The 18772-nt window shown below is 42.8% G+C and overlaps 1 protein-coding gene across 1 annotated transcript in view; it reads left to right on the top strand.

Moving 5' to 3' along the window:
- The first annotated feature begins 1829 nt into the window (after positions 1–1829).
- Positions 1830–18772, top strand: part of PKD2 (polycystin 2, transient receptor potential cation channel) — a 48188-nt gene continuing 31245 nt past the window's right edge. The window contains exons 1-2 of the mRNA XM_081158210.1: positions 1830–2538; positions 9745–9858. Coding sequence (XP_081014336.1) covers positions 1926–2538; positions 9745–9858 — 727 coding nt within the window. The 5' untranslated portion in view covers positions 1830–1925. The remainder of the gene's footprint in view (positions 2539–9744; positions 9859–18772) is intronic.

The raw sequence follows: 18772 nt of genomic DNA on the forward strand, positions 1-18772 counted from the left end.
AGTGCACAGCAAATGTCTTCAGAATGAATTGACAGATAGCAGGAGCCATGCCTGTGCTCCAGACTCACAAGCCCTGCCTTAAGCAGAAGACAGATACCTAGCAGGATTAGGGGATAGGTAGCCACGATTACCTAAGAAGCCCCATATTATGAGCACATGGGGGACCAACAAAGGATGTTGCACGTGAATGTACAGGATGGGAAACCATGCTAGAAAAGTAGACGGGAAGTTGTCATGGGTTGAATCATGTGTGTCCCCATCAAGAGGTCATATGTCATATGTTGAAGTCCTAATCCCCAGTACCTCCAAATGAGACTGCATTTGGATATAGGGTCTTTAAAGGGTAACTAAATTAGGATAGGCCTTAATCCAATATGACTGGTGTCCTTATATGAAGAGATTAAGACACTGACGCAGAAAAAGAGATCACATGTAGATAGTGGAGGATAACTGCCACCTACAAGCCAAGGAAAGAGGTGTCAGAAGAAACCGACCTTGCCAACACCTTGAGCTCAGACTTCCAGGGTATAGAATTGTGAGAAAATAAGTTTCTGTTGTTTAAGTCACCCAGTCTGTGCTTTTGTTATGGCAGTGCTAGCAAACAAATACAGGGGCAGATTATGAAAATTTACTAAGCCAACTATGGAAATTAACTTTTATCCTGTAAACTATCAGAAGCCCCCAGAGGTGTCTGAGCATCAACGTGCCATGAGCAGCTTTGATTCTGAAGTATAATTTGGAAACAGTGGAGCCCCTGAAGTGGAGAAACGCAGTAGGATGGACAGATACTTGTTTCAGTGTGGAACGGAACAAGACACAAGGGCCCTGGGCTAAACCATTAACAAGGAGAATGAGAAAACAGAGGCCCTACCAGAGAGACAATGCTGGGGCAGAAATAACAAGATTGGGGGAAAATGAGGCGTGGGATGAGGAGAGATGCAGATCTCATTAAGTGTAGCTGGGGAGTGAGGACAACAATGCCACAAACCTGAACTGGGGACCCAGGGGGTGAAGCAGGCTTAACAGAGGAGGGGAAAGGTAACTAGTTTGGGGTAGGTTAAGTTTCTGACTATTGCAGAGAATAGACGTGGATGTGCTCCGTGGAGTGAGAAAAAAGCTCTGGACCTTGGGCCTGATAGGAGTCTATGTTACTGGGGGCCCCAGCAGGAGTGAGGGGGGCGGGGGGGGCGAATGAGCTCACGCTGGGGGCACCAGCGATCCCAGAGTCCCAAGGCCTAACCATGGGGAGCCACAATGGGTGGAGAGAGGACGGACCACAGACTGAAGAAACAATTCAAAACGCAGCCGAAGATGGAAGAGGGGGCCGTCGAGAGCCAAGGAAGTCAACGCGAGTAGTTTATCGGTAGTTTTCCAAGGAAAGAAAGCTCCGCGTCCCCGCTGCAGACCAGCTCAGGCTGGATCCCACTAGTTCGCACGGTCCCACCGAACGCTCCCCTCTCCGTCCCCGCACTTTGGTAAATCGAGGAAGAACCGGCTGGTTAACGGGGACCGAGCAGTAGCTCGGGGTCTCGCGGACTGTGACAGCCCCGCGAGCCCTGCCCCGCGGCGGCCGGCGGGCGGGCGGGCGGGCGGGTCAGGGACTCCGTCCCCGCCCGGGCCCTTTCACCCGAAAGGAATGCGGGCGCGCAGGACTCCCGCTCCCCTCGGAACGGGCCCGGGGCCGCTCGCCCAGCGCGCCGGCCGCGGGGCGGCTCCCTCGCGCCTCCCCCCGACGCGCGCCCCGGCCGCTGGGCGAGGCGAGGGGGAGGCGGGCCGAGGGGGCGGGCGAGGGACGCGGGGCTGCGGGGAGGTCGGGGGCGGGGAGCAGCAGGCGGCGGGCCCCGGGAAGAAAGGAACATGGCTCCTGCGGCGCGCAGCGCCGAGCGCCGCTCGGGGCGGAGGCGCGCGGGGCGCCAGTGACCGCGATGGTGAACTCGAGCCGCGTGCAGCCGCAGCTGCCCGGGGACGCGAAGCAGCCGCCCGCGCCCCGAGCGGCGGGCCCGGGCCGGCTGATGGCCGGCGGCGCGGCCGTGGGAGCCAGCCTCCCGGCCCCGGGCGGCCTCCGCGAGCAGAGGGGCCTGGAGATCGAGATGGAGCGCATCCGGCAGGCGGCCGCGCGGGACCCCCCGGCCGGAGCCTCGGCCTCGCCCTCCCCTCCGCTCTCGTCGTGCTCGCGGCAGGCGTGGAGTCGCGACAACCCCGGCTTCGAGGCCGAGGAGGAGGAGGAGGAGGAAGAGGAGGAGGAGGAGGTGGAAGGGGAAGAAGGGGGAATGGTGGTGGAGATGGACGTGGAGTGGCGCCCGGGCAGCCGGAGGTCGGCCGCCTCCTCGGCCGTGAGCTCGGCGGGCGGCCGCGGCCGGGGGCTGGGGGGCTACCACGGCACCGGCCACCCGAGCGGGAGGCGGCGCCGGCGAGAGGACCAGAGCCCGCCGAGCCCCGGCCCCGCGGGCGGCGGGGACCCGCTGCATCGCCACCTCCCCCTGGACGGGCAGCCGCCGCGCGTGGCCTGGGCCGAGAGGCTGGTTCGCGGGCTGCGAGGTAAGAGCGCGACCGGCGGCGGCTGGTGCTCAAACCTGAAGCGCGGGCGCCGGCCGCGGGCTGCTTCCCGGGCTCCTCCTCGCGTCCCCCGCGTCCCCGCCTCCCTTGGAAACGCGTCCCCCTCCTCTGCTAACTCCGCTCGGTTTCCGGCCCGGCGCCGAATCCCGCCGCTCGCCGCCGGTGCATGTTTACTGGATGCGTCCTGCTTCGTGCAGAAGAAATGTCAGCGTGTTTTAACTTATGGAAATAAGCGAAAGCCGCATTAAAGCGGAAGGATACACCTCGGCATTAATTTTATTGTAGGGGGAAAATGAATAGTGCCACTAATGGCGGTTGCACTGAATACTTGCTAAGTTAAAACGGAGGTTCTGCATGAGAATCCGTGGGCTGCCGCGGGGCCGGGCCCTCGCCCTCCGCGCCGCTCGCGCAAGGGCGGCCTTCCCCAGGTGGTGGGAGGAGGGCCGTTGGCTTGTCCTTGATGTTGTTTTGATGTGTGTGGTTGTTTCTGGGAGGGGTGCTGTAGAGAACACCGCGAATAGAATAAAAGATCTTTGAAAACAGTTATTTGGCCATTTCTAATTCTAGGCATTTTCCTAAAACAGTTGGGGGAGAAAGTTACATTGTTTAAAAAAACTTGGAAGTATGTTTTTAAATAACTAATGTTCTTTGAAATTCCAACAAAACAGTGAAGTCACCAGATACCAGCTGTGTGTAAATGTGTCAGTTGAGTGCACCCAACTCTCCAAAAGGCAGGAAAGGAATTTTCAGACTTGCCAGTGTCTATTAAGAGGACACAAATTTTCCAAGGGTAGATGGGGATCCTGTTTTTGCAAAGTTTTGTCAGAGGCATCCGTGGAAAAGAGTTGCGTTTGCTCTTACCATCCGAATTATTGTAATCTCCACTTTTAAGAGTTTCCATTCTTAGTTCTTTTGAAAATGTCCTTTCCCTTTTCTAATCTTTCTGTCAGTTTTGGAAATGTTGCACAAAAAACCACCCAGGTATTTTTATAGCAACCCGATTAAGAACAAGTCAGGCCTACATACAGACCCTAGTTCTATTACACATTGACTGTGTGATCTTGAGCAAATTGCTTAACCTCTCTGATCCCCAATTTTTGCATTAATTTTTTTAAAGAGATAATCATATTTGGTTCTTGACTTTGGAGAATTAAATGAGATGAGACATCTAAAATGTATAACAAGTCTCTCTTATGTTGTGAGAACTTTATAAATTAAATAAATTCCAAAAAGTGTACATTTTGCTACTTTTACATTAGTGCTTTCGCTAGTTAATTTGATTAAGAGCATGGAAGAGAACGAAAGATCCTTTTTGAATAACCTGTGTGAGTAGATTACTAAAAAACTAATACTTTTTAAGGTTTAAAACTGGATTCAAACAAATTATATACAGTTGACCCTTGAACAAGCAGGAGTTTGGGGGCACTGACCTTTTCTTACAGCTACAGTCAGTCCTCCCAATGTGTCGGTTCCCAACCGCAGAGTTGACATTTGAACAACTGGATTTAGAGCTGGATGGGTCAATTGGAAAAAAATCCCAGCATAAGTGAATCTGCTCAGTTCAAACTCGTGTTGCTCAAGGGTCAACTGTGTTATTTTACATCGTTTTAAATGTGCTTTTAAAAATATTCACTGAAATGAGGGTAAAGTTTCTTGTAAGTTAATATGTAATAGTAAATCATGATCCTTTTAACTCAGGTAAGCATTTGATAACACATTTAACCTGTGAATAAGCTCTAATGGAATATAATAAAAGGAAATACATATTTTTATGTGAATGTATATACAAGTCAATTTCTTTTAAATTAAACCTTCAGAAAATGTACAATGAATAAGCTCATATTCAAATCATAGCTTACCAATCAATGACCTAATTAGTAGAAGAGCAGACTCAGAAAAATCTTAATTATAGAAAATTTTAGAATAAATTTAATTTTATTACTTTTATGAAGAGCTATAATTGACATTCTTGTCACTTGTTAAATAAATAACATTTGTTAAATACTTAGCACCTACTGTGAAACTAGGACTCTGCTAGGTGCTACAAAAAAGAAATAAACTAAAATAGTGTGTCACCATTTTCCTATACACAAACGCAGAAAAGTAAAATAAATAACCATGAATGAGTTGTGATTTTATTTTTCCCTCTTGGGATACCAATGACAAAAATCTTATATGCATTATGTAAGTAGTGCCCTAAGATCAGAACAGAAAGTGCCTTTCAGTTTCTCAAGTTAGGAGAAATTACTCAAGGTTAGAGTGGTCAGGAGCTTCCCTGGAGGTCTCCTGTCTTTGTGACTTTATACAGCTTACTCAGACTTCCTGGGCCTAAGGTGCTCATTCATAAAATGAAAGAGTTGAACCTTCTAGCTTCAACATACTCTTATATTGTTGCTTAATGACATGAACCCGTGATGGACAACAAATGGTCATTTTTGCTACTTGAATAGTAGCTAAGTAGCTAGATCTGTCTTAGCAGAAGTGAGATAGTAAAGAAGAAATGTTTGAGGCCTGGCTCTAGGAAGCATGCTGAAGGCCTGGGCCAAAAGAAGTGAAGGATGGCTGAAAAATTTAAAGACTGCCCCAAACTTAAAGGTACCCCCAACGATCTTGTTTACTTTCATCTTAGCAAACTCTATTTAGTGCAGAGATAAAATTTGATACTCTACATGAGTTATCAAATTTTCTGAATTTCCAAAGTTGAATGTGTTTTATAGATGAATTTGTGTACCAACTGTTAAAGTCATTTTCTGTTTGTTATTTTAGACATATAAATCATGAAGTACTAGCTGTATTGGTCAGGGCAGGATAAGTTGCTATAACAAATAGATACCTCCCTTCCCATTTGCTATGTTGTTTCACCACTGTCCATTTCCAGAACGTTTTCATCACCCCAAACAGAAACTCTGCAAGCAATAACTCCCCATCCCCTTTCCTTCCTGCCCCTGCTAACTTCTATTCTACTTTCTGTCTCTATGACTTTCCCTATTCTAGGTACCTCGGGTATTAGTGGCATCGTACAGTGTTTGTCCTTTAGTGTTTGGCTTATTTTACTTAGCATAATGCTCCGAAGGTTTATCCATGTTGTAGCATGTATCCGAACTTCATTCCTTTCGATATCTGAATAATATTCCATTGTCTGTACCACATTTTGTTTATCCACTTATCAGTTAATGAACACTTTGGTTGTTTTCACCTTTTGGCTATTGTGACTTTCCCTTTATTATAATCCAAACCTCACTTCATCACTTCTTCCTTTTCCCTTTTTATTTGCACAAATTTGAAGAAATGAGATTTTGCATTTTCATTGCTGTGGGGATTCTTTTGAGGGAGGGTTGCTACTCTCTGATAAGGTTATGCTAGAAACTGAATTTGTGCAGTCAACAAACATTTATGGGGAGTCTCCTTTGTGCTTGGTACTAGCGATACAGAGATGAATAATACAATATCCCAACTTTCAAGGAGCTCCGAGTCTAGTAAGGAAAATAGAGATGTAAGTAAATAACTGCAGTGCCAGGTCTCAGGTGTGGGAGGGACTCAAAGAGGAGAGGACCAGCTCAACCCAGAAAGGCCAGAGGAGGTGAAACATGTTAGGTTTTGAAGGATGGAGGTGGCAAGGGGGGGAACGGACCAGGGTAAAATAGCAGAAGTAAGACCAAGCAAGCCAGTAGCTCTGACACTTTTTCTTGTGGACAGTTAAAGCCAGTGGGGCTTCAAGCAGAAGGCTGATGTGGTCACGTGTCAATGTGAAGATGATTCTAGCAAGAAAGAGAGTAGGGTAAGGTGGATAGCACTGGTTGCTGGGAGAGGTCTGACAGAGGAGGTGATAAAGGGTGCAACAAGGCCATGTGAGCTGAGATGGAAAGAAGTTAAAGACAGGCAGAAACCATCAGAATTGTGGACCATCTCTCTATGAGGGTTAAGAAAAGAGCCTCTTCTAGGATGAAACTCATGTTTTTGGCTTGGTACCATTAACCCAAACAGGTTTCTAGAAAAAGAATGAAAAAGGAAACACTCAGTTTGGGGTATGTGAGTACGAGTTGTCTGTGGAATATGAGGGTCAGAATTGGTGGGTAGCTGTGGCGTATATTGTCTGCACCTCAGGAGAGGGCTGACTAGAATTTGAGATTCAGGAGCCAATATATAAGGTAGCAACTGACTATTCTTTAGAAAATGGACCAATAGTAATAAAAAGTCACTTCTCTGTCTAACGGTGTCCCTGAGATTCAGAAGAATATTAGGGAAGATTATATTTGTCTTTCTAAACAAGGACACATGAATGCAAAAACAGGATTCTTTCATCTAAATGCAATGAGCATTCGGTCAAGCTATTCAGAATGAACTCAAAGTCCATATGGGTTTGGGTCTTTATACTACTCTGACATGTGCGCATCAGAAGTAGGACATTTTATAGACTTGTTTTCTGAAGCATGGACAGGCCTCTTCCAACCACTACGTGTTTCACACATATTTCTCATTCCCAGAGCAGCCCTGCAAAGAGGTACTCTTCTCCCATTTTCAGATGAGGAGTTGGAGGCTCATGACATTAGGGAAGGTCTCAGCTCATAAGCGGCCGAGCTCTCATTTGAACACAACTCCTGACTCCAAATCCCTTCATTGTATCTTGTCATGATCAATAAAATCATCGGGGTTTAGTGTACTTCAAATGGGACAGGGTTAATGTGAGGCAAAAGATCCACACTGAATCTTTTTACCATGGAACTGAATTATTTACAGATGAAATGATACAATAGCTGGGATTAGTTTTAAAATAATTGGGGAGATAGGGTGTGGGCTTAGATGAATCGAGATCGATGTTGAGTTGATAATTGTCGAAGCTGTGTGAGAGATACATAGGAGTTCATTATATTACTCTCATATTTTTTATATTTTGCAAAATAAAAAGGTGAAGCATTTGGATAAAATAGATGCACAGATGGCATTTTTTCAAAGTCAGTTATTTATGTTTGAAACATCTTTTGTGTTTTGGATTACCCATCTCTGATTTCCTCTGTATTCATATTAATAAGTAACACTGCACAAGGGAATAGAAAGACACTGTTTAGATGATGTGGCCTGACTTTGGGCTCTGGCATTAACTCAGCACCCTCTTGAACATGGATGTTGCCCAGTGTCCCCCTCATATCACGTTCTCCCTAAGAGCTGCAGACACCTTAGGTACTGAACATGAGTGCCTGGGATGCTGGGCAGGTCCTCCCTCCACAACTGGGACAATTATGGGAAAAGACAACAGTTGATTTTGAAGAAGGCTGCCCTTTTGAATGTGAACTCTGTCCTTAACCATCCTTACTCTATTAGTTCTGTAAACATGGGAATAGGTAGCAACAGAACAGCTACTTTTTCTATTTGTGGATAGAGCTGCTGCTTACCCGTCAGAATGTAAAGAGGTTCCTGTGCCCTGAGACAGACCCAACCAGTGGGGAAATTAGATGAAATTTTTAAAGCAAATATTTGAGGAGGAAGATAGAGAAATTTAGAAAAAGTAAATGCATAGAAGTATATTATATAAAAGTGTAAATAAAGGGACTGTGGGTTTTTTTCCATTTGAAATGTTTCATTCAAGGGCTAGAGTTTAATTGTCATAGAGCATTACAAGTTTAGCTTGAATAAAATTGGAAAGGAGTTTGGTTTTTCTATTTATAGGTCAAGCAGTACCATTTGTAAATATTGAGAACCGTGATTGTTCCTTAGTGTATAATTGTTTATAAACCATAGGGAAGAGTGAAATCACTGCCAAAGTGAGGCAACAGTCTTTCCTGATGGTTAAGAGACTAACCGTCTCTACTTCTGTGTATATCTTAGGCCTGGCCTCCAAAGGAAATATACCCAAAGAAACGGTGTGGTTGTGTCCAGGGCTACTGAGCCTAACATTTGGCTGCCTCTGTGTTATTCTGAGTTGTAATTTTCCATGTCATATAAATTTGTAATAATTCTTTAATATGATAGTTTCAGCGAACAAACATTCTGCTCGCTGCATTTCTTCTGAGTGAGTAATTCCCTGACAACTACCAGATCTTGGCAGAAGCACGCCTGGTCATAAGTTATGCTCCACTTTCAGTGTGGTGAAATCTATGATGCGTAACACAGTGTCTTTGAATTCAAATGCTGATTTTCCTAAAGGAAATTTGGGAGAAAAAAGGAAAGGAAATGAAATACTCCAATTTAGGAGTAGAACTAATGTATTATTATAAGACTTAAGAATACATAAACACCAGTGATGAAGTCATTTCTTCGAAGTGGAAGACCATGTGCCATTTTCCCCCTGTTCCCTGCGTGGCTGGATTGTGGTTTAAGTAGCTCTGTGAGCTTCAGTGATTCGAGGGGTTAAAGTCTGTGGGATAAAAGTGTGAGGCAACCAGGGACCAGGTTGGCTTCCATTAAAAGCCAACCTAATCTAACTGAAAGGATTGAGAAGCCTGTCTTTTTTGGAAAACATTAAGCTCTTCCGAGTAGCCAGCAATGGGACTTGACCACACTGTTCATTAATGGGAGTTTGGACGGCCACCGCGTCTGTCTGCCAGCCCCAAATTGAGGCAACTCTCTCCGGCAAGCTCGGGAGGGTTATGTCATCTTGGCTCAGCCGGCCCAACACTTTTTCCATCTGTGAAAATATAGAACATGGTTGCTGATTTTATTCTCTCCAGAGACAGAGAAGGGGACTAAGTTGTTGCTTTTAATTTAAAGAGTATATGTTAATTGGCACTTTAAAAATCCGTTAAGCTAAGCACGTGTGGTGTAGCCAGTTGCTCCAGTTTCTTAAAAGACAAAGATGGGTACAGAGCAGAGACCTTTTAGGCCAGTGTGTTAGAAGTTTCCATAGGGAGATGATGCTCCAACCAGGACTTCTTTTCCTCAAGGGTCACCTAGAAGGTATTATTTGCAATGTAGTTTCCTCATGTACTAAGCTTAGTAATAGGATAATTACCATCCAGGGAGAGCTGATGTGTATGCACAGTGATTTGTAGGCTGCACTCATTTCCTCTTCTCTTTCTGCATTTTTACTAAGGTACTCCTGCTAAAACAATTTCCCCATTACATTCAGAGTGTGCTAAAAACAATAATATGGGAGAATCTCCCTTAAAGCTTATACTATTTATTTTATGTGTTTTTCCTTTGCCATTCTTAAAATTTTTTAAAAATAAAGTGACATCTTTCATTATTTTAAAGGTCTCTGGGGAACAAGACTCATGGAGGAAAGCAACACTAACAGAGAGAAATACCTGAAAAGCGTTCTGCGGGAACTGGCCACATACCTCCTTTTTCTCATAGTCTTGTGCATCTGTAAGTAGAACGTTTCCTGCCACTAAAGGAAAGGTTTTGGAAATATTTGACCTGTCAAAATCATAATTCAAAGGAATTGTATATGCACCACATATACAATTAGTTAGTTTAGAAGGTCTCTTCCCTGTTTTCAATTCCAATTTAGAATTTGGTAAAGCTCTCTTCTTATTAAACATTAGTTAAAGCTCAGCATTATCTGATTGGCCAGTTCATTATCATTTGTGACCATGAAACTCTGACATGCATGTGGCATTGCTTTTATGGAGGGGTGTGTGTGTGTGTGTGTGTGTGTGTGTGTGTGTGTGTGTATATATATATATATATATGCAGTCCCTTTCTTTTGGATTTAAATGTGTTGTGTGAGTGCCTTCATTCTTCGGTAATCACTAGATTTTTTGCTCTACAGGAAACTTACTGCAGACTGATCTCTTTCTTTTTTTCTTTCTTCTTTCAATAAGTCCCTGCATCCTCTGTGAGGGGATGGGAGGGAAGCCTTAGCCAGAAACGAGTCTTAGAAACTATTTGCCTCAAAGTCCAGAAAGTCCTGGGCAATGGATTTATCCTTTGAATTAAAAGGTGTTGGATGATGGAGTTCCATTGTGTCCCTTCTAAAACCCTTTCTAAGAATAGACAAGGAAGCAGATTGGTGACCACCAGGACCTCTTACTGTATTCCTCTGTAAAAGAAGTCCTTTCTTACAGTATATACTTCGAAATGCTTAAAAATCCACACCAACCGTAGAAAGAGTTCCCTTCTCTGTAGATGGAGAGAATCACTACTTAATACTTTAATAACGCCATTCTTATTACATTAAAATTGACCTCCTTGAATTTAATTGGATAAGCGCTAAAAGCTTCCTTAAAAAACAACTTTTTATTTACTAGATTTATCAAGAGAATAAAAAGATTTGTAAGTTACTATAAAAAATTAAAGAAACATCAGAGTTTCAATATTTGTAATTTTAAGGAATTGAATATTGATTTATTTCATTTCCCCACACTGGTTTGTACTAATACTGATACGCTCTTAATGAGCTTTAGCAGGGTGTGACTTCTTTTTACATTCTCTGAGACTTCGTCTATCCAAGTAGGAACTTAAGAAAAAAATAAGTTATTTAAGCTAAGAAGTGTATCTATATTAACAACATCCATCGTCTTGGTTTTTTCTTACTAATTTTTGAAAGTTTCTGTTACTAGTTTAGGAAAGAGTGTCTCATTACTTTTTAAAACATGTTATCTAAGACAGAAATGCTGAGAAGTTTAAAATGATCTGTTCATTACATGGAAAGTTATAAAGCAGGAGATGTGATATTTTTAACTTCTTCTAAGCTGGTAGAGCTTAGAAAAATAAAGTTGAGTTTGTTCCCTGCGTAGAAATAGTGCTTAAATACTAAATTACAGTGGCCTTAAATATTAACAAGTTGATTATAATTGTTATTTAAAAAGTTTTAAAGCATGACACAAACATACATACATATTTCTTTTGCAAAATATAAGGGGCCTATAAGTATGTCTAGAATTTTAGTGGTCCTAAAACTGAGCATCACAATCACCAAGATAGTTTTTTAAAATATGCTTTTATTGATTTTAGAGAGAGAGGAAGGGAGAGGGAGAGCAAGAGATAGAAACATTGATGAGAGAGAAACATAGCAAGGCAACCAATAGGTATGTCTCTCTCACATCAATGTTTCTCTTTCTCTCTTTCTCTCTCCCCCCTTCTCTCCCTCCCTCCCTTCCACTCTCTAAAAGTCAATGGGAAAAATATCCTCGGGTGAGAATTTAAAAAAAAAGGAAAGGATCTTAGCAGCCATGTGACCAAACCTCTATTGAATGCTAAAATTCCCCCTGCAGCATCCCTCTCAAATGGTCAGTCATCCTGCCTCTGATTGAGCACGAGTTCCAGGTTAAGAGATTCACTTTCTTGAAATAGTTCAGTACATTGCTCTATAGCTATGTAAGACAGTTCTTCCTTATAGGAAGCCAAAGTCTAGTCCCATCTAACTTCCTTTCTTAGTTCCACTCTCAAAGCCCACATATACCAAGTATCTTTTCCATGTCTCTTCTCCAATTTAGCCCATCAGAAGTTTGGAGACAGACATCCTGTCTCCCCTAGGTTTTCTCAAGGTTAAATCTTTCTAGTTCCTTTAACTTTTTAATATTTTCTTTTTTTTTTTTTTTTTTTAAATATATCTTTGTTGATTTCAGAGAGAGGAAGAGAGAGGGAGAGAGAGCTAGAAACATCAATGATGAAAGAATCATTGATCGGCTGCAGCCCGCAACCCGGGCATGTGCCCTGACCGGGAATCGAACCCTGATCGCCTGGATCCTAGGTTGATGCTCAACCGCTGAGCCACGCCCGGCTGGGCCAGTTCCTTTAACTTTTGATCATGTGGTTGGAGACATGCTTTTGAGTAACCCCCATGATAGAAACTCCCTCTGGCACAGGTTTGTGTGTCACAGTCCCTTTGAAAGCACTGCAGAAGCCTCACATGACAGAGTGGAAAAGTGGGGCCATGAGCACCCTCCTCCAGATACTGCGCTGTGATTCATACACCCTCCATAGCCTGACTCTTCATATAATTCATATGATTCCTTGGTCTCTTCACCCGAAACAATAAAGCGCTGTATTTGAGCACCTCTTCCTGGAACACAGTGGAAGACTTCCCTGTTAGCGCTCTTAAATTTTGTCGGATTAGGATTAGCTCATCAGTCCAGTCTGTTGAAATTGTCTTGGATCTAGATTCATTCATCTCATATATTAGCTTCAGAGTATCAGCAGAGTTGACATCTCCCTGTTCTTATCCTGGTAAATTAATAAATAAATAAAAATTGATTCAAGAACGTCAGTCCATGAGTCAAAGCTCTTCGGGTGGAGTTCACTGAATTACCTTACCATCTAGCTCAGACCGTTCATGAAACAGGATAATAGGACTTTTTCAAATGCCCATCTGAATAACTACCATGTCTGTGGTCTATCAGCTGCTGGCCAAGTGCAAAAGGAAGTGAGGATAAGCGGGCGTGATGAACCCTTCACAAAGTCTTACTGGCTCTTAATGAGTCCTTTCTCCATTGCTCAAAACCATCTTTCTGACTGCTAGTTAAAAATCTTGCCAGCAATATCAATATCAGATAACTGAGGGGCCACTTAATTGTCACATTTTATGTGGTCTTTTCAGCCTTTGTCTGGCATTTGGTCCCATGGCCTTTGACATTCTAGAAACTTCCCTCTTACATATCTATGACTACTTACCCTCTTCACTCTCTGTTTTCTTCTTTCTGAAACATGTTCAGACAGTGATCTTTTCCACAGCTTTCACTGGTGCTTGCATGCTGGTGGCTCCCAAGTCATCCCTGTAGACCTCTCATGAAACTGCATACCTTGTGCCAACTTTTACTGCACATCTCCAGTGGTGTATCTCACAGGTGTTTCATCCTTAACATTCCTAAATTGAACACATCATCCCTCTCATCCAAACTTGCTTCCCTCATGCTCTCTATCTGGGTTAATATTAATTAGCATCACCACACAATGCCCCACCCAAAACCTGGGCATCATCCTAGACGCTTCCCCTTACTCTTCTCATCTGATCATTCCACCTAATTCTTCCTTGTTAGTGCCCCTCAGATCTGTCGTCTTTCATATATCACTATTGTTCCTATTTTAACTTTTATCATCGTTATGTTAGAGTAGTCACTTATTCATTGGACTGTTCAGAAACTTAATTCAAAATTGATGTAGGCCCTGTCCTTAAATGTGGTAAGCGATCTGAAAGAAGACAATTGGGGGAGACGATTTCCCTACTTGGAAGCCCGAAGCAAGAGTGGAGCCAGTCAGCTGAAGAGAGAGCTGCATGAATGAAGAATCTGAAACAGGAAAGGGTTTAGAATATTTCGGAAGCTAAGTAAAGGCAGTTCCTGGAGAAAGTGCCGTAAGATGAGGATGGGAAGGTGGTCAGGGGCCAGACCCTGCAGATCTGGTAGGTGTTGGTAAAGGGGAAGCCAGGATTTTACATAGGGGAGTGACAAGATTTATTTAAATTTTAAGAAGATGACTCTGGATGCCGTCGAACCACAGACTGGATGAGATCTGGCATCTGGACTTTTAGGCCCCCCCGGGCACTGCTTCCAGACTGCTGTGCCTGAAATCAGGTAAAACCAGGTCACTCTTCCATTTAACGGGCTGCAATCACCTCACCTTCAAGGTCAGGCTGCAAATGTGTACATTAATAGACTAGCATTTCACTGCGCGTTCTTTGCTTGCTGCTTCAGACCTACCATTCCCGGTGAACACCTGGCACAGACCACATCTAACCACCTGTCAGCCTGACAGAGGCCTATGCTCCCGCCTTCCTGTTGGTCTAATTCCCCCCTCGTCCTTCAAGATCAGCTCAGAGCCAGCTCCCTGGGAAGCCTTTGTCCACTAGCCCCCCGCTGAGCTGCGCTGATGTTCTGGGGCACCTGCCACAGCGCTCCTCACATCGGATTGTCACACTAGGTCACGCATCTGCCTGTCTCCCTCACACAGGGGGGAGACGGGAATGCTGTTCGGTGCATCTCAGATATGGTACATGGATGTTCTCACCAAATGCTGACAACTCGCCCACTTTCCTTCTGTCTTATCCCCCAGTACTTCCTGCTCACTAACAACTTCCCCTGACACCACAACCAAAGCAGTTCAAGTCTAATCCCGGTGTGATTTATGTACAGCACACTTTGCGGTTATAGACGGCAGTTTGGGTTGGTAGAGCCCCTTTCTGATGTCTTTGTATTTTATCTCCACTGCGCCCCCTTGAGGCTATGGCACAACACGGAGCTGGCAAAGAAGCCGCGTTTCCTGTTCAGGCTGATGGTGCCACTCTGTGGTGGATGGCCTGGAATCCTGGGCCAGGCACCTTGGCTCTACTCTCTTTCTATCTGGTGTATTTATATATGTGTGGCAGTTTTTATTTCGTCTTTAGCCCAAGCATTATTAAGAGAATTTTTTTTAAAAATTCTAAATGGCTTGGTTTTATCTGTATTTTTTTTTTTTTTTTATGTTAATACTCTGCATATGTGGTTTGAAAAATGTTGGCTGGTTGGTTTTTGGTTTTTCTGAGGAGTTTTTTGTTTGGTTTGGAGGTTTGTTTTGTTTTGTGCCTTAAAACAACAGAAATTTACTCTTTCACAGTTCTGGAGGCAAGAGGTCCCAAATCAAGGTGCCTGCACCATAGTGCCTCTGAGACCTGTCGGGGTACCCTTCCTTGCCTCTTCCTAGCTCGTGGCAGTTAGCCGGCAACCCTTGGTGTCGTGGCCTGTAGCTGCCTCACGGCCATTCTCCATCTTCAGAGGGCGTGCTCCCTGTGTCTGTTTCTTCACATGGCCAGCTGCTTATGAGGACACCTGCCTGGTTGAGTCTTAAATTTAGGGATTTACTGATGTTCCCTTTGGTAACCTGGCAAATTACTAATTTTTGTAAATGTTTCCTGGATATTTGAAAAAAAATGTGTGATCTCTTGGTGCAGTATAAAGTTTGATGTATATACATTAAATCACATTTTTAATTAAAAACTCAAATATCCCTGGTTAATTTTTGTCTACTTTCTCTGTCCAAGATTGAGAGAATATAAATTTAAGTTTCCAACTACGATTGTGATTTTGGTAATTCTCCTTATATTGCTAGAAGGTATTGCTTTCTATATCTTGATGTTGTTACTCAGTGCCTAAGAGTTCATTGTAGTTAAGTCGTCATGTATGGTATTATTTATCAGTATAGAATAATCCATTTATTTAGCTCAATACTCACTTTATGATCTTCTTTGTCAGATGATTATGCCACTTAACAAGTTTTAAAATATTTTATCCCTAATATATATCTAATACGTCTTTTTTCATTCCCTTATGTTTTGCTTCATTTTGAGTGGGTCTCATAAAAGTTCTAGAGATGCAATTTTCATTTTTTTTAACCAATATTTAATAAGATTTTGCCATCTAGTAAGTTTAACCTCTTCACATTTCATACATCTGTCAAGTTTTTGTCATCTTTTCCCCTCTCCTTTTATGCCTTCCTGCTAGGTTTCTTTCTTTCCTTTTGTTACACTGGGACACTTTTCTTTGCTTTTTATTATAATGATTTGGGGTTCATTCAGTACAATGTCCTTTATTTTTTTCCTAGTTGAGTTTATATTTTTACAATATTAGGAATACTATAGTACCCACTGCCTATTTTGAAATGAAAGCACGTTTTTAAGACAGTTTTGTTTAATTTACATGCTGATTAGCTGGTGATGCTGTGATGATATTTTTTATTCTGGCTTATTTTATGGAAATGGAACTTGGGAGCTAAGTCAAGGACTAAATAGCAGAAGAAATATATGCGTGTGGGATATATATGTGTCCTTTACATTATATTTTTAAATATTCTCCTTTCTAGTCCTCACTTAAGGTTACCTATTTTATGCTGTAATTATTTTTCTCTCACCATTTAGTTAATTTAAAGAGTGGATGCTACCTTCCAAGTGGGCTTTCTTCATCAGGGACTGAAAGGATATAAGTCTTATGCAAAGATATACATTTCTTTACATAATTTCTCCAGTTGAGCTACACAAAAGCCCTAGATGTTATTATTCCCATTTTCTAGATAATGAAACGGAAGCCCAGAAAAGTTAAGTAGTGCCCAGCCTGTGTGGCTCGGTGGTTGAGTATCCACCCATGAACCGAGGGCACTGGTTTGATTCCCATTCTGGGCACGTGCCTGGGTTGCGGCCTCAATCCCTGGTAGGGGGTGTGCAGGAGGCAGCCGATCTATGGTGTTTTTCTCTCATCGATGTTTCTATCTCTCTATCCCTCTCCCTTTGTCTCTCTAAAAATCAATAAAAACATATTAAAAAAAAAAAAAAGTTAAGTAGTTGCCCAAGATCCCAAGACACTGAGACCAACAACATAGAGGCAGACATTCAAGATGAAGCAACTTGGAAACTCAAACCCAAATCATTCTGACTCCAAATGCAGGGGCCCTTTAGGTACAGCCTAGATGTAGTCATGGTGCATCTGACTCCTGGAGTGTGTGGAGATGTCACTCAAAGATATCCCACGGACCAGCCCAGGGCCTGGCACAAGGGAGGGACTGAATTAATGTTTGCAGATTGGTAATTGAATAATCATTCCCCTCAAAGCTAGATGGCATTGTTTCTCTGAGTGTCCAGCAGGTGGCGCTACATAGCCAAGGGGATCATCACTTCCCTTTTAGTGAAGCCATAAAATTCCATACAGGTCTTGAGTGTTTCAAAAGCAAAACCAAAATTGAAAAATAAGAAATTAAAGGAGATATATTTTTAGATCATTTGCTAAAATTTATGTTTATATGTAACTATACCATTTTTATAAATAAAAAAATTTAAATAAGTTGTCAAAATTCCTTTTAGCAAAACAAAAAGACTCCACAGGTAAAAAATTCCAGAATGATATGCATTAATCAATCCAATACAGATTCCAATTTCAAGTTAACTGAGAAAAATAAACTTATTTAGTTGGCCTTGGGGGGCCTTCACTACTACTCTCTAGCATCATGTCAGCTTTGTTGCCTTGACTGACTGTGGTCTACAGAAGACCTTTGTAGAATACATTTTACCCCACCCATCCCTCTGTGGGGCTGGGTAGGCAGTGTTCTCCCCAGGACTCTGAGCTCCTGTTCTTCAGGGCAGAGATCACATCTTACTCATTTTCATGCCCAACACCTTGTTCCGTAACTGTGAATGGATTAAAAGCCTAAACCCTTAACTCTGCTCCAGTACAGTGTTTGAAAGGTGGCAGGTCATGTAACACTTAAAGAGGACTGTTCCTGTCCTAATTAGAGGGCCATAGGATGACAGAGGAAGAAACCTAACTGAGGAAACTGGAAACCCCCTCTAAATATAGCACACATGTCGTGTGGATTAGGTGTGTTTATGCTCTATTGGCTGCTCGACGTGGACTCTCAGACATACTTCTGTTTCGATCACTATTGTCTACTCTCTTGATAATCTTAATTTTCTGTGATGCTCGGTTGGGAAAGGGGATTATATGAGAGAGATTTTACTAAATAGCATTTAATCCCAAATAATTTAAAACAAGATTTTAAAATGCATTTTATGAAGCCTGAGATTACTGTAGAATCAGCTAAGTATTAATCACCTGCTGGGTGTTGAGAACTATGGCCAAAAGAAGTATAAAATGTGTTTCTTCTGGAAGCTTTTTGTCAGCTAATTATAGGGATTATACATATTATACCTGCAATCATCAGAGTCCAGCATAAGATAGTACTCATTAAAGTGCTGACAGTTGTAATAGATATGTTATAGCAATCTGATTAAGAAGGATGAACCACCATTATTGGATATTTAAGTGTCAGCCACTGAATTGGATAATTCTTAGTTTTTATTTCTATTTAAGCACCAAAAAATCCTATGGAATAGCTAATAATCCTCACTTTACAGAAGAGAAAATTTAAGCTCAGAAAGTTTCAGCAACTTGCACAGATTATATAGCAAGTAAGAGGCATAGTCAAGATTCAAACCCTGACCTGTGATCTATTAAAACCTGTGAATTATTTTCCCACCTCCCTCCTGGACTTTTCAGAATGCGCTGGTCTGATCAGCCAGTCTTCATGGCAGGGGTGGAGCTTGAGTTTAGAGGGTTTCATAGGAGATTTGATAGGTGGGAGGAAGATGTGTCTGTATCTGTCAGCATCCTGAAGGGGAAGATATGAAAAACTGGAAGTGGTAACTAAAGAGAGTTTTAATGAAGGGACATTTATAGAGGTGTGGCATGGTTACGGAGACCAAAAAGGGGAGAGTGGAGAACTGATCTGGGAACAAACAGAGGATGGCCTGCACGTACCATTGTAGGGAGAGTGAGCAGCACCTGCACCGCTGTGGGCCGGGGAGCTGGGTGTGGCCTGC

Source organism: Miniopterus schreibersii (genome assembly GCF_964146895.1).
Source record: "Miniopterus schreibersii genome assembly, chromosome: 1".
NCBI classification, from domain to species: Eukaryota; Metazoa; Chordata; class Mammalia; order Chiroptera; family Miniopteridae; genus Miniopterus; species Miniopterus schreibersii.